Genomic DNA, 22,173 nt, shown 5'->3' on the forward strand with positions numbered 1-22,173 from the left:
GGATTTGGCCCAGAAGTGATTGAGAGCATGCCCAGTCGAATTGTAGAGGTCCTGAAAAAGAAGGGCCAACACGGCAAATACTGACTCTTGGCATACATGTCATGTAATTGTCGATAAAAGCCTTTGAAACGTATGAAGTGCTTGTAATTATGTTTCAGTGAATCACAGAAACAACTGAAACGACGACTGTAGACTATTTCGATTCAGAAAAGTTTAATTATTTAGCCTTGTTGTGCAAACAAGCCTGCATAACTTAATACATATAGAATTTGAAAAGTAACAAATGTTATCTAAAAAGTTCTGATGAGTTTTGGCAAACATCGAAGCAAATATCAATAGTGTCGATACCAAGTCGGCATCGGTATCGGATCGATACTAGCCTGGTGAGATTGATCCTTTACTTTGAGTTCTGCTTGTTTACAACGCTGTGCAAAGACGAAACAGCCAGGTCGCTGTGTCAGCGGAGAGCAGGCACACTTTGCTCCCTCTCCCCCAACGTTATGTTTCGGTGTTGCGCTGTCACGTCACGTGACTTAGACATTTTGGGGGTTGTTAAGTTGTTTACATATTAATTATATTTTCACCAATTGTTTTTGTTGTTGAGAATTTTAATTGTAATTTTTGTATTATAGTTTATCAACAGCATTTGTTTTAATTTGTTTACTGGTTTGCGTGCACTTAAGATAAAAAACAAAACAAAGATCACCACCACAGCAGACCCGATGGCTTTTTCATGGTTCACAGCATCGTTTATTCTTACAATAATCACACGGTCGCTGTAACAGTACATTCAACGGCTGCAGCTCTCCCACTGCCAGCTGTACACATCACCACCACCAAACCTGCAGTGGTATCGCAGAACACACCCCGCCACATACCCCCATCGCCCGCCAACCTGCCAACACAGACGATGATGCAATTCTACACTACAATCACCTCCTCCATCACCGTGTGGTACGCTGGAGCCACTATCAGGGACAAACAGAGACTGCAGCGTGTTGTGCGCTCTGCTGAGAAGGTGATTGGCTGCAGACTCCCATCTCTGCAGGACCTGTACACCTCCAGGACACTGGGGCGTGCAGCTCGGATCTCAGCTGACCCTTCTCACCCTGGACACAGTCTGTTTGACCTGCTCCCCTCAGGCAGGAGGCTCCGGTCCATTCGCACCAGAACCTCTCGCCATAAGAACAGTTTCTTCCCCTCTGCTGTTGGACACATGAACAATAACCGTATGACTGTTCCCACCACTAACACATGACCCTACGCTGTGTTCACTGCATCATTCCATGTTTGGCACTGATCACCACCTGCACTCATGTATATATCATGTATATATATATCTACTTAGCACTTTTTATTTTTATGTTCATTTAAGCGTGGTCCCTCCGGCGTGCCAGCCTCCAGCTAACCCCGAGCCGCACGCTGTCCACCCTTACAGTAATCACACGGTCGCTGTAACAGTACATTCAACGGCTGCAGCTCTCCCGCTGCAGCCGTACACATCAACACCAAAAACAACAACACGAGCAGAAGTTGACGAGCAGAAGCAGGAAACACACATGTCTCTTTGTGTTTGTTATGAGACTCAGGATGGTTCTGAATCTAACTTGAGATATTTGAAAATGATATCTAAGACCAACACTGCAAGTTTGGAGACACACAGTGTTTATCTGCATGTCCCAGGGTTGGTTTCACATGCTACTAGTATGTGTGGGCTAAAACCCATTAGTTGTAGCTGTGTGATAATGGTTTGGTACCAATATTACATGAGACCCCCCACGAATATATAACAGAAATATTAAAAAATGTGGCCGTATGCGGTGTAATGGCTTATTTGACGCCCTGTTTGCGGAGTGACTGATTTGCTGGAGTAGAGATTTTAGTGGTTCTTGTTTTTGCTACGTTTGCTTGTTTGTTTTTTATTGCAGTGACCGAGGATAAGCCAGTACCCACGGGACATCTCTGGTGGTGGAGTCCTCTTCCACACTGCTTTTGCTGAACAGCAACTTGGGTGTAAAATTTTAGGGTATTATTTTATTTTTTGTTTTTTTTGCTTCTTTGGTACATAAATGTTGGGTCTGCGCTTGCAGCCCCGCTGGTTGAAATGAAACAACCCCCCATTGTAAAACCATAAATGGTGTGTCATAACAGTTAAAGCACTGTGTGCGAGCATGTGTGCGTGTGTATGTGTGTGTGCGTGTTTATGCATGTGCGAGCATGTGTGTGTGTGTGTGTGTGACATCCTGCTGATCACAAAGGGTCATCTCCTCTCACCCTTTATATGGCTCAACTTTAATGGTTCACTATGGCTAAGAGTGATCATCCTTTACAGAGAAGACAACCAGAACCTTTAGATTGGAGTGTGCCTGCAGTTTAACACTATAGCCAATTGCTTCGATGTGTAGGGGAGGAACAGAAGAATATCTAAACATGCAGTTTAAGGCAAGGTTTACAAGTGTAAGTGCAACAATGACAACATTGATCAAAATGAACATAACAATGTGATTTTCCTCTAATGGTCCTCGCTGTTAGTCCAGCTCAATATTAGGCTGTTTTGCGTAATTTGGGACTCTACTATAGGATGGCCCTCCCACACTCATCTTTTATTGTGATCCATGCTGAAATTGTTTAAGGAAAAAAGCGAATATCTTAAAGGTATCTTAATACTGAAACCAGACTGCCTCTGTGTATTTTCATCTTCTAGTCGGTTTGTTTGAAAATCGCCTCTGTCAGTGCGCCCCAGAGCAGCTGTGGCTGCAACGTAGCTTGCCATCACCAGTGTGTGAATGTGTGTGTGACTGAATGTGTAAAGCGCTTTGGGGTCCTTAGGGACTAAGTAAAGTGCTGTACAAATACAGGCCATTTACCGTTTATATTTCCTACGTTGAAATTCCTCTAGGTGGCATTATTGCATTTTAATCATATCCACACCACACTTGTTTTTCACAATTTGCAGTATGCTTGTTTTCTTAGCATTAACTCGGCTTTTGCTCGTTTCCTGTTCACAACATCTACTCAAAAAGCAAACAACCAAATGAAACAATCTGCATTAAAGCAATGGATACTTTTATCACTGGGTTTGTATGGGTGTGGGCTTTTTGACTACACACAGCTGGCTATATACTTAGAATTCTTCACTCTTTTAACCAAATACTTTTGCAAAGAAACACAATGCTGCCATGAATCCCTCATTAGGGTTAGGCCCATTTACACAGTTAAAATAAAACTCCAGCTCTAGATGAGTTGCTTGAAACTTGGTGGTTGTTAAAAGGCTCATTCCACATCCATTAAATTTCAGTGTGTTCAGGCAGCAGCTGGTGGACAAGGATTTGAGTAAGAAACTAAAGTACATGTCATGTTTTTCATATTTAGGGCCAACTTGATACCAATCATGGGACTATCATTAGTTTTTCAGTAGAAAATCCAAAACACACATCCAGCTGAGAGGAAAAGCATCAGGAGATCTTACCTTCACAATCACCAACGTAATCTTAGGTGGAATCACTTGGATCAGTTGAACCACAGAGTGAAGGAGAAATGGTAAATGCTCAACTCACTGGCCAGACACAAAGTGTGACAATCAAACACATCAGATCAAGCATGGATCCATGGTGCAGGCTGGTACTGTAGATAACTGTGCCCTAAGAATCATGACACACTGACATCTGTGGTGAATGTGGCCATGTGAGCTCATAAACAGTTCAGATACGTGTGTCATAGCTTCGTCATGTCATCCCAGCAGAACCTAAAACCTTAGTTACCAATTAAGACTGTATTGTGTGGTTCTAGCTGCCATAACTTAAGTAAATAGCATGTAGTCTTGATGCATACAAAAGAGAAACCTTTTTTAATATTCTAACTTTATTGATAAATATTTATTGAGCTTTGAATTAAAGCTGCACATGTAAATTACAGCTGATCAATAGGACATCACACAATTACAGCATGCTTAATGATTACACGATTACTGATACAAGCTTCCAGGCTGGCAGCCGTGCGTGTAATGAAGTGTGTCTCAAAGATAAACATTCAGATTATTTTGTATGAGTATTATCTAAGAATATATTAATATATCTTTGAAAATGTCATTAGACAATAGATTACCCACCCAGTTAAGATTAGTCACTTGCACATTTGAAGCTGTTTAATGAAGCTATCTGTTACTGCCATTAATTACTCTTGTAAATAACCATGTTTTAAGCACACAAAACAGTAAAAATGAACATTTTAGCTTCTTATAACCAAACCTGACACCAGAAAGAATGTGATGTCAGTTTAAAGACCTGACCTCCAGCATCAAGTCTGCCTTTGTTACTCCACCATATCTAAACTCCAACACATCAGATTAGCATGCTAGCTAAACTATCTGCCAGTCCCCATATGATGAATGACCTCAGCTGTACTTCACTTATGCAACAGACAAACAGAAGAAAATAAAAAATGAAGTAAGAAAATGAAACCTGGTGTGGCAAATACGCTTTATGTTAACACTAGCTAGCCAGAAATTAATTCATAATATAGATTCTGTCACTGCTAATGAGCTGATAACATAATCTGAGTGTAATGTAAAATCAATCATTGCACTTTACCAAAATGCATAAATATCAGTATAGTACACTACACAAACATTTGCACATTTACAGTTTCTAACCTGAGCATATGAGAAAATAGAAGATATTGACAGCCAGTTTATATAAATGAACCGCAGCTAAATTCTGTTTATGATTTACATAATGTGTGGACATATATATATATATATTGTATATACAGTTTTGTATAGTCAGTTTTTCCACTCAGATGCTTCATAGCTTGCTCTCGAGAGTCCCGTTGTCTTTTTCTTGAACAACCCCGTTGCGGTAAGATGGTGTAGCTCCACCTTCCGTCTCTTCTGCTGAGGTCGGGATTTTTAGAAAGGGGAAGAAAAGACATATGTTGTTTACATATGACTACATCTGACACTGTTCAGTGATGTAAGCCACTACACAGTGTGCAGATGTGTATGCCTGCTGACCTTTGACCTGCCGGGCCAGGAGACGTGGTCCTGCCAGTCCGATACCCAGTGCACCAACTGGAGCTGTGGTCAAGATGGCTAACACCGCTAATGTTAGCACGTCCAAACCAAACTTAATTAAGGCCTCGTCCCCTTCCTCCCTCGCCATGTCCAATGCCTTGGAGCCAATGGCAGCCTAGCACATACAGACATAAATAACTGCTCAGGAGAAGTGCAGATTAACAATGAAGGAGTTTATCGTTAAGATCACAGAGGTGGTTTTAAGGGAAACAACGGTACTTTTTTAGTTCTTAGTCATCTAGATCTAAAGGCCTTTAGATCATAACTAATGGCGAACTAGAACTTCTTTGCGTGGTTATTGTAGTAATTTAGGTTTTCGAAGTCAATAAAGAGAATTCAGGAGCCATGTAGGTAGCTAATCAACACCATTACAATCTAATGATTTCAGTGGTTACAAAGAAAAATCTATATGATATCTTAGTAGCTGTTTTGACCACCAGTGGCATTTTAGGAGTGTTTAGAGGCTTTATGCAGAAGTTTCCGGATAAGTCTGAGGTGCTTCTAGTTCTGGTTTAATAAAGTCGGGCACACTATTCTTGAAAAATGAATATCTTCTAGCAGTCTAATATCAGGATTACACACTCACAGACCTGCACAGTAGCTTTAGGCAGCCAGGCCACAGAAATGAAGAGCTTCTCTTTTAAGCTGAATCCTCCGTAATGAACCAACAGGAAGGTGACAAGTAGACGGATCACCAGACCAATAAGAATGCAGGCCATACCCAGACCTAAGGGCATAGACACAACAACAAAGAGGAAACCAATATCTTAAATTTCCTCAAGCAGTGAAATGTTTTGCTCTGCAGGTTAAAGCTCTTTGATTACTGGGCCCACTGGGCTCCTAGTAACTGAGAACAAAATCTAGACACAAATGGAGCAAAGTCTAACTGAAATATACTGGTAGCATAATGTTCTTACCCACAGTACTTGGGCTGAGTGCTTTAATCGTGATCTCAGCTCCAATCAGACCGAAGAGAAGTGGCTGAAATACATCCCATGACCGACCCACCATTTCTGCTACTGGTGCCTGATTGTGAAGTTAGAGATACCTGGATTAACCACATTCCATGGTGCCAGCCATTAAAAGACATGTTGATTTAGGGTAAACATGACAAAATCCAAGGGGCAGGAGGCAGGTTAAAGTGATCCTGATATATGATACCTTTTCAGTCTTCCAGCCCAGTGCAGCCAGGAAAGCCAGCACCAGTGTACAGAGACCTCCAGCTCCAGCAAAACCTATAACATGACTGAAGAAGACTGAAAATGTGGACAGACCCAGCAACATGAGGGTCCTCCTCAATACCAGATCCTCCTGCGATCAGACAGGAGATATTAAAGACACATTTTATGAACAATTAAAAAAGGAAAAATCATATTAATATAAAAATGTCAGACCTGGTCATTGCTGGGGAAGCAGTACAAGAACATGCCCAGGATCATACCAGCTACGATGCCTCCCACCACCTCCAGCAGACCCTTCAGTATGTTCATCCATGTAGAACCTGCAGGACAAACACAACGAGACCATGTAGACTAGAAAAGAACAAACTGAACAGCACAGGACAGAAACATTTTGTCTGACCTGTAGAGAAGGCGATTCCCAAACAAGTAGAGAATCCTGTTATGGCGAGAATATCATCAAAGCTTCCAGCAGCCATCAGGAGGGTGGGGATTCCCTGAAGAACAACACACAGTGACATTAAAGATTCATATTAGAGCAGAAGACTTGCTCTTTCTTGACTCCCATGGAAGCTCTTGGGTTTGAGGAGCTTTACTGGAGGAGCCCTAGATCTTTTTGGTGATGCTTTCCCTTCCTTTAAATAGACTTGAAGTGATTAAACGCTTTGAGAAATAGCTGAAGGGATTCTAGTGGTGTATTATAGGTATTGGGGTTGTTGTGAAAACCAATAAGGTGTACAACGCTTTTAGAAGAGTATTGCTACTTAATCAGTATCCTATCAAAGTTTCAAGTGTTGCTTAAGCTGGCTTTAGTGACTTTGTATGAGGTATTAAGGACCACTGTGGGTCTCCTAGAGGTCACTGTGGGTTCTTGTAAAGGGGGTAGAGCATGATTAGGAAGCTTAGCAATCACTGAGAATGTGTTGATGGAGCTCGAGGATCTCTAGAGGCCCCTATATTGATTTTATTAATGGTGTCAATTGTTATGTAATGTTTACAGTCCTGCAGGTGGTTCTGCTGTTATTTTTATTTTATACTTGCTCTGCATAAGCCTACACAGATGATGTGTCATGTCTATAGATTCATCTCAGGCTCATCTGTTTTTCCACCCATACGCTGCCCCTTGTGGCAGGATGAACCTTTCATCAGTCAAATGTAGTGATGATAGTAACGGGTGATAATTTACCTTCTCCACTCCATATCCTTCTCTCTGCAGAAGCAGCATTGAAGGAACAACAACTGCTGGAGAAACGGCAGCCAGTACAAAACTGCACAAACACAAATATCACAGGCACAATGAGTGTCGCTTTACTTACTTTGAATCTAGTCATACAGAAAGAAATGGCTCTGTGTGTGTGTCTAGGGATGGGTATCGTTTAGGTTTTATCCGATACCGGTGCCAAACCGGTACTTTTGAAACAGTGCTGGTGCTTAAACGGTGCTCAAACCGGTGCTTAAATAATAGAGAACACAAAATTCAAAAACCTCTCATGTTCAGCTGTTCTTTTTGTAAAAAGATAACAATGTTAGCCTTTTCTGCAGCTATAGTGCATATATGGTATCACTCTTGGCTGGAAGCAGTGCTTAAACAATGGAATAAATACAAACTTTGTCCAAAAACTTCTCATGTTTAGCGGTTTTCCACTTTTTCTTTGGTCATTTTAGCCTTTTTGGCCAGGGTGAAGGGAGTATCTGCCATCAAACAAGAAGACAGCCGCATGTAGCTATGATGATGTTTGCTAGTTCACCTTACATGCATTAATGTAATAACGTGGTTAGCCTACTCAACGTAAATTACACACGAACAACATGAAGCTACTCACACAAAGAAGAACGGATGCTGCTGCATCATCATCCTCATCATTTCTGCTACACTGGCAGGGCTAGGGGCCAGGACTCTCCTGTTTGTGTTTTTGGGGGATGTTGCTAACTCCGGGTCCGATAACAGGCACCACACCCACAGTAGATGTGCTCGGTGTGAGGTCTCGCAGCAAGCTATCAAATACGGCGCATTTCTCGGCTTTTAAAAAAAAAACGCTATGCGTCGCCAGGTGTTTCATCGGATTTGAGGTGTTACCTCCTTTGACAGTATCACAGTATCAGCTTAAGGCGCTTGTTGCAGGCTGCTGAGTTTGTATATTTTGCTGTGAAGTACAGCCAGACTTTTGACCGCTTCGCCTTGGGCATTTTTAATCTGTAGCTCTGCTCTAAAAGAACCTACGTACCTGGGCCCGCCCACTATCCTCGGAAACGTAAAATGATTGGCTAGAATTCAAAGTGTATCACAGGTCAGGAAAAAAAAGCACCGAAATGTGCGCTGCTTTTCGGTCTGGTTACTACCGTTTATGTCAGAACCGGTGCCATCATGGCACCGGATACCGGTACCCATCCCTATGTGTGTGTGTGTGTGTGTGTGTGTGTGTGTGTGCACTTTACCCCAGTATGAAACCCCAAACCCATGGCAGACCCAGCAGGAAGTGAGAAACCACAGCAACAATGCAGGCTTCCACCATACAGGGTCCAACTGCAACACGTACGCACACTGCTTTCAGTCGACTTAAAGCCTGCATGCAAACACAGAGTTAAGAGACTGCATTTGATTTTGTGTGCAACTTAACTTAGACTGATATTTAAATGTACACGTACCTCAGGGTTGAGGCCCAGACCAGCCCTGGTCAGGATGATGGACAAGGCGATGTTCCTCAGAGCTGCAGACCAGTGAGTGTCGATGAAGATGGCGTCCGTTATGTAAGGAACATTACGCAATAGCAGACCCGCCAGCAGCATACCTACACGCACGCACACACATACACAGGTTTTTACATGGTTGCCACACCTGTAAGTACCCCAGCTAACATAATCTGTGCTAGCAAAATACAATGATTCAACATGCATCTGAAATTACAATTAAATTCTTTTTATCTACAAATGCTTCCTGGCAAATACAGTATGTTATAATAAAGGGGTAACAATTCGTGTTTTACTGGAATTAAAAAAAATAATTACAGTAATTTTAAGTAGTGTATCAATATTTAAGTAATTTACACTATGCTGTACTTTTAGAGATGCAGGCTTTATTATTAAGGGGATTCGCTTTGCCTTTTTGATTTCTTATTATGTTGGTGTGTATCACTATTCAAATGGCCAAGATAAAATTTCAGATAAAACACACAGAGAATCAATTTAATTCCAGGGGAATTACAGCCATATGCTGTATTATAAAGTTCTACCTAATCACTGTCTTATTAAATCATCATCAAATGGACCTACGTCTCCTCAAAGCAGTGATTGGTCCAGTGCTTCCACCTTTGCATTTTTGCTTACTTCTAATGTCACCATTTTCTCTTTTAATTGACTCAAGGAGAATGGATGAACTCCAAGAGAGAGCACAAACCACTCTCTACTGTTTATGCTGCATATTGCAGCACATCACAGACACACAAGCATAGCTGCTGGGAAGATCTACATCAGAGGCTCTTAACACAGATTTTATAAACTAGAGCTGGGCGATAAACGATAACGATATGTATTGCGAAATAACTTTTCCCGATAGAAAAATGAAACTATTGCGATAGACCTCATCTCTCTCTCTCTTCCTCTCTTATAAAAAATGAATAGCCAATTCAAATTAAGCAGCGCAGAGCCGAACCAATCACAGCCGCAGCGTCATGTCACCTAACTTGTTACGTACAGCTCAAGTGCCAAGCCGCACATGTGTATTTGTTTGGAAAGCAGCCAGCGGCCGGGTAATGGAGGAAATGAGTGTGCCGACTAGAGAAAAATCAACCGAGAGCGTGACCGAAGGTTACCGAAGAGAACACAGATGACGGATGCCGGAGAGATTGTCGAAAGGAAAGGCAAGAGAAGTTCCATAGTGTGGAGGTATTTCGGCTATTTCAAGTCTGACAAAAAACAGTAACGCGCACTGTAAATTGTGCCGAAAGCATGTTCCCACAAAGTCTGGAAATACAACAAACCTTTTTTATCACTGAAGCAGTGCCACCCACTAGAGCACGCTCAATCTCTGACTGAAAGCACTAATTCATCATCGAAAACAACTGGGGGAATCCCTGCGAAGCAATCAATTGAGTCGGCTTTCTCCGGCGTCTTACCATATGACAAAAAAGCTAAGAGACATAGCAACATAACGAATGCCATGGCTTACTGTCTTGCTAAAGACATGCTACCAATAAACACGGTCGACAATGAAGGATTCAAGCAGCTAATTAAGGTAATGAATCCTCGTTACCAACTCCCTGGATATAAACATTTCTCTCAGACAGCGCTTCCAAAGCTATATTAAATAAGTTAGTCAATTTTGTCTCTTCTTCTGTAAAATAAGCTAAGATTTATTTTTAGAATTAATATTTTGTTTCTAAGTGGACCTGACAATTTAGTAGTCTGTTTTGTTTGTTCTATTCCATCCATCCATCTTCATCCGCTTTATCCAAGGCCGGGTCGCGGGGGCAGCAGCCTAAGCAAAGAGGCCCAGACCTCCCTCTCCCCAGCCACCTCCTCCAGCTTATCCAGGGGAACACCAAGGCGTTCCCAGGCCAGCCGAGATATATAATCTCTCCAGCGTGTCCTGGGTCTGCCCCAGGGCCTCCTCCCAGTGGGACATGCCTGGAACACCTCACCCAGGAGGCGCCCAGGGGGCATCCTTGTCAGATGCCCGAACCACCTCAGCTGGCTCCTTTCGATGTGGAGCAGCAGCTGCTCTACTCTGAGCCCCTCCCGGATGGCCGAACTTCTCACCCTATCTCTAAGGGAGAGGCCAGCCACCCTTCGGAGGAAGCTCATTTCTGCCGCTTGTATCCGCGATCTCGTTCTTTCGGTCACTACCCACAGCTCGTGGCCATAGGTGAGGGTAGGGACGTAGATCGACCGGTAAATTGAGAGCTTCGCTTTTACACTCAGCTCCCTCTTCACCACAACGGACCGGTGCAGCGTCCGCATTACTGCAGCTGCAGCCCCAATCCGTCTGTCGATCTCCGGCTCCCTTCTCCCATCACTCACGAACAAGATCCCGAGATACTTGAACTCCTCTACTTGGGGCAGGAACTCATCCCCGTCCCGGAGTGGGCACTCCACCCTTTTCCGGCTGAGAACCATGGCCTCAGATTTGGAGGTGCTGATCCTCATTCCCACTGCTTCACACTCGGCTGCGAACCGTTCCAGTGCGAGCTGGAGGCCCTCACCCGATGAAGCCAACAGAACCACATCATCCGCAAATATCAGAGATGAGATTCTGAGGCCACCAAAGCGAAAGCCCTCCGCCACTTGGCTGTGCCTAGAAATCCTGTCCATAAAAATTATGAACAGAACCGGAGACAAAGGGCAGCCCTGGCGGAGCCCATCACCCACCGGGAACGAGTCCGACTTATTGCCGGCAATGCGAACCAAGCTCTTGCAACGGTTGTATAGGGATCGAATGGCCCGTAGCAATGGGCCAGACACCCCATACTCCCGCAACACCTCCCACAGGACACCCCGAGGGACACGGTCGAATGCCTTCTCCAAGTCCACAAAACACATGTAGACTGGTTGGGCAAACTCCCATGCACCCTCAAGTATCCTGGAGAGGATAAAGAGCTGGTCCAGTGTTCCGCGACCAGGACGAAAACCGCATTGTTCCTCCTGTATCCGAGGTTCGACTAGCGGACGAACTCTCCTTTCCAGCACCCTGGCATAGACTTTCCCAGGGAGGCTGAGGAGTGTGATCCCCCTGTAGTTGGGACACACCCTCCGGTCCTCCTTCTTAAAGATGGGGACCACCACCCCGGTCTGCCAGTCCACAGGTACTGCCCCTGAACATTGCAGAGGCGTGTCAACCAGGACAGCCCTACAACGTCCAGAGCCTTCAGGAACTCGGGGCGGACCTAATCAACACCAGGGGCTCTGCCACCAAGGAGTTGTTTAACTGCCTCAGTGACCTCGCCCCCGGAAATTGGCGGGTCATTCCCCTCATCCCCAGACTCTGCTTCCTCCTCGGAAGACGTGTCAGTAGGATTAAGGAGGTCCTCGAAGTATTCCTTCCACCGCCTGGCAATTTTCTCAGTCGACGTCAGCAGCGCTCCGCCAGCACTATACACAGTGCAGGTGGAGCACCGCTTTCCCCTCCTGAGACGCCTGATGGTTTGCCAGAATCTCTTCGAGGCAGTCCGAAAGTCTTTTTCCATGGCCTCTCCGAACTCCTCCCACACCCGAATTTTTGCTTCAGCCACTGCCCGAGCCGCATTCCGCTTGGCCTGTCGATACCTGTCGGCTGCCTCCGGAGTACCACAGGCTAACCAAGCCCGATAGGACTCCTTCTTCAGCCTGGTGGCTCCCTTGGCCTCTGGTGTCCACCATTTGGTTCGGGGATTACCACCGCGGCAGGCACCAACCACCTTGCGGCCGCAGCTCAATGCAGCAGCTTCGGCAATGGAGACGCTGAACATGGTCCATTCGGACTCAATGTCCCCAGTCTCCCTCAGAATGCTGTTGAAGGTCTGCCGGAGGTGTGCGTTGAAGATCTCGCGGACTGGGGCCTCTGTTAGACGTTCCCAGCACACCCTCACTACGCGTTTAAGTGTACCAGGTCTGTCCAGCGTCCTCCCCCGCCACCTGATCCAACTCACCACCAGGTGGTGATCAGTTGACAGCTCAGCCCCTCTCTTTACCGGAGTGTCCAGAACATATGGTCGCAGGTCTGGTGATACGATTACAAGATTGATCATCGACCTACGGCCTAGAGCGTCCTGGTGCCACGTGCACTTATGGACACTCTTATGTTCGACCAGGGTGTTCGTTATGGCCAAATTGTGATTAGCACAGAAGTCCAATAACAAAGCACTGCTCGGGATCAGTTCAGGGAGGCCGTTCCTCCCAATCACGCCCCTCCAGGTCTCGCTGTCGTTACCCACGTGAGCATTGAAGTCTCCCAGCAGGACAACAGAGTCTCCAGGTGGAGCACCTTCTAGCCGGTATCTCTCAACCTCACGCACTAACTCAGGCTCCTTCCCCACCAGAGAGGTGACATTCCATGTCCCTATTGCCAGTCTTGGCAGCCGGGGGTCAGTCCACCAGGGCCTCCACTCCTGGCCGCCACCCGGCACACAATGCACCCGACCCCTATGGCGCCTCCTGCGGGTGGTGGGCCTGCGGGAGGATGGGCCCATGTCTCCTCTTCGGGCTGTGCCCGGCCGGGCCCCATGGACTAAGGCCCGGCCACCAGACGCTCGCCCTCGGGCACCCTCCCCGGGCCTGGATCCAGGGCGGGGCCCCGGTAACCCTATCCCGGGCAGGGTAAACTGTTCCCTCGATAATCTTTTCATAAGGGTCTTCTGAATCGCTCTTTGTCTGGTCCCTCACCCAGGACCAATTTGCCATGGGAGACCCTACCAGGGGGCAAAGCCCCCAGACAACATAGCCCCTGGGATCCCTGGGACACACAAACCCCTCCACCATGATAAGGTAGCGATTCAAGGAGGAGTTCTATTTTGAAACTTAAATGCTTTAGCGGCTACCTTTTGTGTAGTTTGTAATATTTGCCTTTATTTATCTGAAACTGAAGCCTCATTTTAAGTACATCTGCCCTGTTGAACTTATTATGGGAAATAAATATTTAAATCAAAACAAGCTGCTGATTATTTCACATTTTACTTGTGCGCAACGGCACATTTAAATCTTACAAATATAGTTATTTGGCTTATATCGTGATAGATATCGTTATCGCCTGAAATGAAAAAAACATATCGTGATATGAAAAAATCTCATATCGCCCAGCTCTACTTGCTTAAACTATAAAAGGAATGAGTGATTGGGCTGTACCAAGCAGTGGAGGGAAGGGGGGCAGTGTGGGCAGTTGGATCATTCCCACCAGCTTCCCTCCCAGCACGGAACAGATGAAGAGGATGATGATGCCGAACAGGTTCCCTCCAGGTAAACACTCTTTTCCCGTGATGGTCCAGACGACTCCGAACAGCAGAGCAAACAAACACACTGCAAGCAGATGTGACATCCCATTAAGATTCAGTGTGACAGGACACATTTACACAGTGCTGCTGGTCAGGTAGAGTATTTAATGAAGACACATAGTTGAGGATGTTACCTTATACAAACACACAGGCATCATGAGTGTTCGTTACCTTTGGTGATGAGCAGGTTGATGATTCCCCGAGGTCGAGGACATCTGTCCTTCAGACTGATACAGGACGCGCAGCAGGAAGAGTCAGATGATGGCGTCTTCATCTGTTCATTAGATGTTTTTCAGTTTCTGATATTCATCATTCATTTGGTCACAGCAACAGATTGCTGCAGACACCAGTAGTTTGCATAGAAGACGCCAGCTTGTCTGAACTATTGCCAAATGTAGAACATTTGTCTTTCAAGAAAAACGTTTTCATTTTTGCTGCAACCTACAACTTGCAACTTATTTCACCTAGAGACAGCTAGCAACCACTGACCAGCTGTTTGGGAAATATACATTTTTTCATTTCCATTTTTATACCGGCCTTTCTCTCGGTCAGCGCAGTGACCTACTGAGTCTTCAGCAATAAGTTAAACAGTGTCTGCCAGCAAACTCCAGCAACCAGATGGTGAATTTTCATTTTTCCCTAGCAACGGACTGTTTCTAGGACATCGCCAACCAGTCTCTACACTTGTGTGACTAAGCACTTACATGACACAACGCCTAAACCACAAACTTTATTATCATTAATATTCATGAGAACTTTAAACCCTCAACTACAACCAGGTTGCTGAGGTTTCATTAGAGTGAGGTTGCATTCGATCCATCTGTAGTTGCTAAAAGAGCACAGATTCAGTAACTATAAGGTGTTACCCTTCAAATTAACTGTCTTATATGAATTTTGTCCTTGGAATTCTTATGTTCTAACATTTGGAAAGGAAAATTCCCAATAAATGGGTAGAAACTGCCTTAATAACAACAATGCTTGGTCTTTTTTTTTTTTTTTTTTTCCTTGTATGCATGCTGGTCTCCTTCACTCTGACTCCAAAGTGTTTTACACATATTTTCACATGTAGAGCCCACTGCCCAGAGGTTAGCTGCAGTTCTCATCTGTCCACCTACATTCAGTCTAAACCTTAAAAATTACAGAGCCCCAACACTTGCATATGGTTTCTATAAATAGACGGCCTTTCTCAGAGCTCAGAGGTGAATCACACTCACCGTGGTCGTGTCGTCCGGCTCCTCCGGCTCCTCCGCCTTCCTCCGGGGTAGGACGGTGATCTCTCTGTCCTCTTGACCAGCCTGAACTTTACTCCCTACCTTTACCAGAAACGTGCATGTGTACAAAAGTGAGAGAGAGAGAGAGAGAGAGAGAGAGAGAGAGAGAGAGAGAGAGAGAGAGAGAGAGAGATAGAATGGGTTTAAAGACATGGGCTGTAGGGTTTTGTCCTTTGTCCTCTTCAGCCAAACCTCTTGAAGCAGGTGAATTTCAATGGTTGACGAATTACTAAGGCCCTAGAAGTTACTCTGTTTGCTCTTTATGTTTTCCTCAATACTTCCTAGATTTTCTTTAAAAGTTGGCAAAAGACTGCTGATTTAGAGATGCAGGACTTTGTTCGTGTTCAGAGATCTTTTTAAAAATAGTAATAATTTTATTATAACATTTAAGTGATGAGATGAACAGAAAGAAATAGGAAAACCAAAAAAAAAAAGTAAAGAGAAATAAAACTGGTATGGAAGAACCACCAAAAACAGAGAGCACTGTAAAATAATTGAAAGCTGATTTCAAAAAGACAATCAAAGGCAGTAAAAGATCATAAAGGATTCAATCACAGCAAAACACCAATACTTCTGTGAGCCTTATCTCCTCAGGCTGGTCATTTCAAAGCTGGAAAGCCCTGATGGAAAAATTTATGGTCACCCTTTAGATATATAACAAGCCTCATCTTTGGAGGATCAGAAGGTGCCAACAAGCTCATAACATATGGGGTCAACTCTCTTCTGTATTACATCTTAAAAATCCATGCATTATTTAAACCACTTATCCAGCTTCCTGCAACATATATATCACCTATAAACCAAATACCACAAAGTTACTTTCGCAGTTTTTGAGTAAAGTCATGCTTTAAAAGTCTGACTAGTACAAGGCCAGCCACCTCATTCCTGCAGGTTAGTACAACGTCTGCAGAGGCACCAAACTGCTGTGAACCAAGTACATTAATTGGACTCGTGCTGCAAAAACTTGTCAGTGATTATTTTTTTCATTACTATATTGTATGACTACCAAGGTCAAAAACCTTTATTGAATATTGTGACTTAGTTGTGTGGTGTAATCTCTGATTGGGTCGTGTGATGGCTTCCTTACTGACATACCTCCTAAAAGTCAGATAACGCAGCCAAGAAACTGGGGTGTGTTCATTATGGTGTGCTGGTATTGGTTGTTGTTGGTCTGCCCATTTGCCCCACTAACCTGTGGAAGGCCACGCCTCCACCGTGAGACTGAGTGAGCACATGTCAAAGAGGAACGCACACCTATTCCTGTTTGTTTTCCTCCTGTTTGTCTGTTTACTAGACAAACAGTTATTGTTTCATCCCATCAGTCACTAAACGAGCAGATACACTATCCCACCTCTCACACACACATACAGATCATGAAAAATGTCAACATTCGACATTTTATGGCTCTGGACGCTCACTAATGTCTAAAGTCCACTGGTTTCCAGTTGATGTATCCAACCTTTTATGTTTTCAGAAGAACTTTGATGATTTCTAAACACTCTGCAGCCACATCGGTGATTTACAGCTTAAATGTGACAGACAGCCATGCACGTAAAGCTGACTTTGTTTCTAAGAATAACCGAACAAGTACACGGGTGTTTAATGTTTGGTGATCCAATTTCATGAACTTAACAACTTTTTATGACCAAATAGCAGCTTATCTGTACCTCTAAATCTGTTAATTGTTTTATGATCTGTCGTTGCCATACATTGGTCCACTGTGACATGTGGCATTACTGCTCCGGCCTTCATTCACTTTACATGGTTAAAATGACCTTTACTGAAGCGCCAAGGGCCAACTGGAGGTGGACGGTGGAGGAGTGAAATATCAACACGCTGCATTAAAACTATGAAATACGTAAGAAATCCTGCTTTACACAAAGTGTTGTCAACCTATTGTATTTCAAGTGTCACACATTGTGTTTGTTTGTTTAGTGCATATATGGCAGACATGGTTTATGATTTACTATCAATAGTCTTAGATCCTCTGCCCTCTTTTCTTGAACAGAGGTATCCATCTGATCATAAGCCCGTCAGCATTTCAAGTTCCAGGTCAATGACTCCTGGTCATTTATTAGCTCTGCTTTGAGTCGCTGTTGGTTTTTGGCCTCTGCATTCCCATATTCATAGTTAATAGTTAAGTCTGGCTTTGAGGCTACAACAGCTCAGGCAGGTCTCTCTGGTCCTTATTCTCACTCACTTGTTTTACTGTCAGTCAGGAAACTTGTGCCAGTTATTCAGTTGTTCAACTGCTCATGAATGCAAATATTACATCAGCAAGTCACTGGTGACGACTCAAGATGACCTGCTGAAACTCAAAGAGACTTTGGTTATCAGAGTATTTCATAAACTGCTGATCTGTTGGGATTTTTCCCACACAGCCAACTCTAAGGTTTACAGAGAATCATCTGAAAACATCCAATGGTCTTCAAGTCTCTGGATGAAAATGCCTCAGTGATGTCAGAGGTCAGACTGCTTCAAGCTAACAAGAAGGCAACGCTAGATCAAAGGCATGCAGAAGAGCACCTCTGAATGCACAGCGTGTTGAACTTTGAAGCTAACAGTCAACAGAAGTCTGCACTGGGTGCACTCCAGAGAGCTAAGAACTAAAGCTACAATTCACAGACTCATCAAAATTGGACAGTAGACGGTTGGACAAACATTTCCTGGTCTAATGAGTCTCAGTTTCTGTTGCAACATTCAGGCAGGGTCAGAGCGTGGATCCATCCTGCCTTACATCACCTGTTCAAGCTGCCAGTGGTGTGGGAGAGATTTCACAGGTACAGAAGAAGCACCCTGTCAGTTTGTTATCTCAAACAGACGTTAAAGTGACCATCTCCAGTCTTGGATGACAAACTGGTCACACGTACTGGGCTAGTTTGATGGCTGGAGCAGTTGTGTTTTCTTTACCATGTCAGAGCAGAAATAGAAGGAAAGATAAAGTTGTAGGCCACGTGACTCCACGTGTGTGGTTTTAATAGGTGGATGTTTTGTGTGATGTGAACAGTCGGTGGTACCTCAGCCTGTTCCTGCTGCAGCCCAACGTCGCTCACCCGAAGGTAACGCTTGGTGGCCTCTTCATCCATCATCTGAAACAATCACGCATTTCTTCTCATATATGTGAGGAGCCACATTTAAATATTTCAAATAAGTCTGATTTCAAACTAACAAAGTCCTTAATGCTAAATGCCATTGAAGTCCAATCAGTCTATTCAAGTAAGAATAGTGAAAATGTCATGGAAATCATGAACAAAATGAGCACCCAAATAAACTTTTTAAAACGTCTTAATGGACGGTGTCAGTTTACTTTGTGTGACCATTCAGAAAATCCTCATCTAAATCCTTGTTTCATTCACCTTTTTAAAATTTTAATAAAGATGTTCCACATTTCATCTGAGAGGATATTTCCGTTCTAAAGGCTCATGGACACATTGCAGGCGGTCCAGAGACTCGCAGAGCCGCCCTGTAATCATGTAAGTAGGTGCACTTTAGTCCCACCAACACCTTTAATCACGGACACTTTTCATTGTTGTTACCAATCAAATCTGCCCGCTGCAACCCTTTCGCTCTTCTCTGCGGTTGATGAATGGACCAACAGCAGTACAAGCAAGAGTGACGCACACACTAGTCGGTCCACATACAGGCCTCCATTTGTGCACCGCCTCCATCTGACATCAGCTTTTTGCAGGCAGACAGGCTATCCCAAGACTGCGGTGGACAGTGAACGCACCACCTCTGCTTCACCAGAAATTCCACTTAATGCTGTCCTGAGATCCCTTCTCATCCAATTTAATCTCCACTCACACCTTAGCCAATGTGCTCCTAATGCCTCAATGCCTCACATGACTGTAGAGCGATCAGCGACTCATAAGAAATTCACTTCAGTGACCCACGCCTTGATTCCCACCTTGGCCCCTGTGACCCCAAATGATTCTCATGATTATAGGGTTGAACCCTCTGCAAGGTGACTCTCCAACAACGAGTAAATACCTGAGAGTCTCCACCAGCTTTTAGACCTGAACAAACCTCTTGGATGGATAAACAGTGAAACTTCTCCAAGAACCTGAAAAGAAGTCCAAACTCAAGAAGTACCCGGAGTGACTTCTTCAAAGGTTTTAATGCCAGCTGATGATTGTTATTGTCAACATGCTGATAATCCTCACTATAGATTACCAGACTTAGCAGATTAGAAAAAGCTTACACTTGGAAATCTTTCATCTTTAATGCCACCCTTACTGTAATCTCTTAATCTACTGCATGACTAATAACTGAAGCCTTCAGAAAAGCAAAGTTACATACAATGTGCAGTTTTACCTGGAAATACAGTGATGCAGGAGTAAGACATATCAGGCAAGCTTTAACTTATTTCTAATAGAAATTGTTTTTTTAAATAATATATATAAATAATATATGCATATATATAAATATGCAGTTTTTTCTCTTAAAAATGTGAAAATTGGCATTTCAAGTAAAATAAATAGTTGGCCTCAGTACTTGATCAACACACTGCTTCATTAATTGTGCGTAAGCAAAAGTAAAACAGTATAGTCCAACTACTCTCCATTTCCACTTCAGGTCTTTTCAGCCCATCACAGAAATCTCCACGTAAACCCAAAACAAAGGACAAATGTTCCCTCCAGTCCCAGCTGACAGCTTCACTGAAACCTCACACACTTCCCATCACGTACCCATAAAAGCTGAATTATTCTCATTTTCTCAGGCTCTTACCTTGAGCTGATGAAAAGTTGTGTGACTGGAACAAAGAGCAGCAGGCGACTTAGTCATCAAGCAGCAACAAGAGACGGAGGAAGCGAGTGTCTGCCGCGTGTTAACAACAGACGGTTTTAACTCTGTTGTGTTTGTCGCTGTGCAGAATGACAGACGTCACACACAGACACACACGCGTGGTAAAGCCTGGCATTATGGGAACACAGGTCGCAGTAACCCTGAGTCCTCTGTATTAATGCCAGGCTGCAGGGCAGCAGACACAAACATTATCATACACATAATAGCAGGTGTGTGTCCGTGTGTGCGCACATGCAGCATTTACACTGGACGCCTGACGTTAACACGCCGCGCGCAGGTGCTGAGGTGACGGCCAGCTTTGACCTTTTTGTAGAAACTGAAATGTTCATGTGAGGAGTTAAATCAGAGCTGAGAGGCGCGATGAAACGATGAAACCACTGCTTTGTGATCCAACAACCACACCTGTGCACGCACGCCGTATCTGAGGATTAGTGGTTTGCTTCTGCAACTAACTATTAAACCATCAGGGTATTATCTTCTTAAGAGTCAGGAAGTTGTGACGAATACTGTTTGTGATGCTCGCCAAGTGAGACAAGATGTTTGGACGTTCTACTTTGTTTTGTTTGAGATGTTTGCTTGGAGAATCAGCGGTTACCAGACTGAGGATGTGAACAACAGGACGGCAGCAGCACTCTGGACTGGGAGTAAGATGCTGCCCCAATGAGGGAGTTTAAGTATCTTGGGGTTTGTGAGCGAGGGAGAAAGGAGGAGACTGGTGGATGGATCGGTGCAGCGTCTGCAGTAATGTGGGCACTGTAACTATCTGTGGTCGAGAGAGACCTGAATGTGAATGCAAAGCTGCTGATTTACTGATCTGCTCTTACCTGTCTGAGAGCTGTGGTTGCAGGTATGAGCTGCCTCTGAAGGCTGTCCACATCCACAGGAGCCTGCTGAAGTGGTTCAGGGACCTGACTATCATGCCTCGTGGATGCCTCCCAGCTGAGGTGCTTCCTTGTAAGTCAACAGTCTGGGCATCTCTGCTTAGATGCACACAGCAGTGACCTGGACCTGCAAACCTGTTCATTTAGACTGTTGTAGTGACTCCATGTAGCGCCTGCGATGTGACCAGCACCACTGCCAGCATATTCATGACTGTGCATATTCTATTATGTATGAATTAAACTTGTGGTCATGTCCTGGTGTTTTAAACCCGATGACAGAAACAACGGAAATGCAGGGACCTTTGTCGCTCTTGGCTCTCTGCTCTTTGTTTGCTGTGACATAGTCCACTGTGAGTGTCGCATCTATATGGCGTACACAAATATTTGATAAAAAAATACTACATTTTTTGCATTTGCATTTCAGTTTGAAAACATCCATGCATGGAAACGATATTTGTGTGTTGTGATTGGTTGTGCTCTCACGGGTTTTATGGATTATTCGACTCTTCCAGGCAAAATCAAAGTACTGCCTACTTCAGTCGTAGACATTATCTATACAGTCTATAAAGCATGTAATGGAAAAAGACAACGCTGGTAAATGAGCAATGCTTCATATGTTTATATTTTTTTACTGCAACTGCAGGACAGCAAAGTGGGCCTAAACAATGATGATACCCCCACTGCCGTCTTTTTCTGTGGTACCTTCTTCAGGTTATTTCCACCTCTGTTCTTGGTGGGATCTTTGCAGCACACTCAGAGTCGTGGGTTTCATCTGTTCATAGACAGTTTGCTTGGATTTAAATGATCTCCTGGGTTTTTAGAGAATATTTGTTAGCACTGATCTTGTGTTTGAAATACTTTGTGAGCAAAGCAAAGCAACACATTCACACACTGTAATTGCACTCGAAGTGTGGTTTCTGTGCTCAGTCTTTGTCAGCTAACAGACTTTCTCTGTCTTTATTTATTGGGGAAGGGACCCTCTACAACCCACACAACTAACTCCAGGCA

At 44.1% G+C, this 22,173-nt stretch overlaps 1 protein-coding gene across 1 annotated transcript; it reads right to left on the reverse strand.

Moving 5' to 3' along the window:
• Positions 1-3,862: 3,862 nt before the first annotated feature.
• Positions 3,863-15,497, reverse strand: LOC146712874 (sodium/hydrogen exchanger 9B2-like). The gene is made up of 13 exons (XM_085445069.1): positions 15,422-15,497; positions 14,379-14,481; positions 14,062-14,232; positions 8,896-9,038; positions 8,686-8,813; positions 7,436-7,517; positions 6,653-6,746; positions 6,466-6,572; positions 6,233-6,382; positions 5,989-6,097; positions 5,662-5,798; positions 5,012-5,186; positions 3,863-4,888 (listed from the first exon to the last, which is right to left on the reverse strand). The coding sequence occupies exons 2-13, from the start codon at positions 14,479-14,481 to the stop codon at positions 4,803-4,805; spliced, it is 1,485 nt and encodes a 494-aa protein (XP_085301195.1). The 5' UTR covers positions 15,422-15,497; the 3' UTR covers positions 3,863-4,802.
• Positions 15,498-22,173: the final 6,676 nt, after the last annotated feature.

This window comes from Copadichromis virginalis, linkage group LG3 (genome assembly GCF_057382275.1).
Source record: "Copadichromis virginalis isolate Kocher_CV1m ecotype Utaka linkage group LG3, C_Virginalis_male_GT1.1, whole genome shotgun sequence".
NCBI lineage: Eukaryota > Metazoa > Chordata > Actinopteri > Cichliformes > Cichlidae > Copadichromis > Copadichromis virginalis.

Coding starts and splice junctions, on each gene's coding strand:
- LOC146712874 (XM_085445069.1), bottom strand. CDS start 14,481: ATGAAGACGCCATCATCTGACTCTTCCTGCTGCGCGTCCTGTATCAGT. Junction 6,747..7,435: donor AAGGATATGGAGTGGAGAAG/GTAAATTATCAC, acceptor GTTGTTCTTCAG/GGAATCCCCACCCTCCTGAT. Junction 5,799..5,988: donor ACTCAGCCCAAGTACTGTGG/GTAAGAACATTA, acceptor CTATGCCCTTAG/GTCTGGGTATGGCCTGCATT.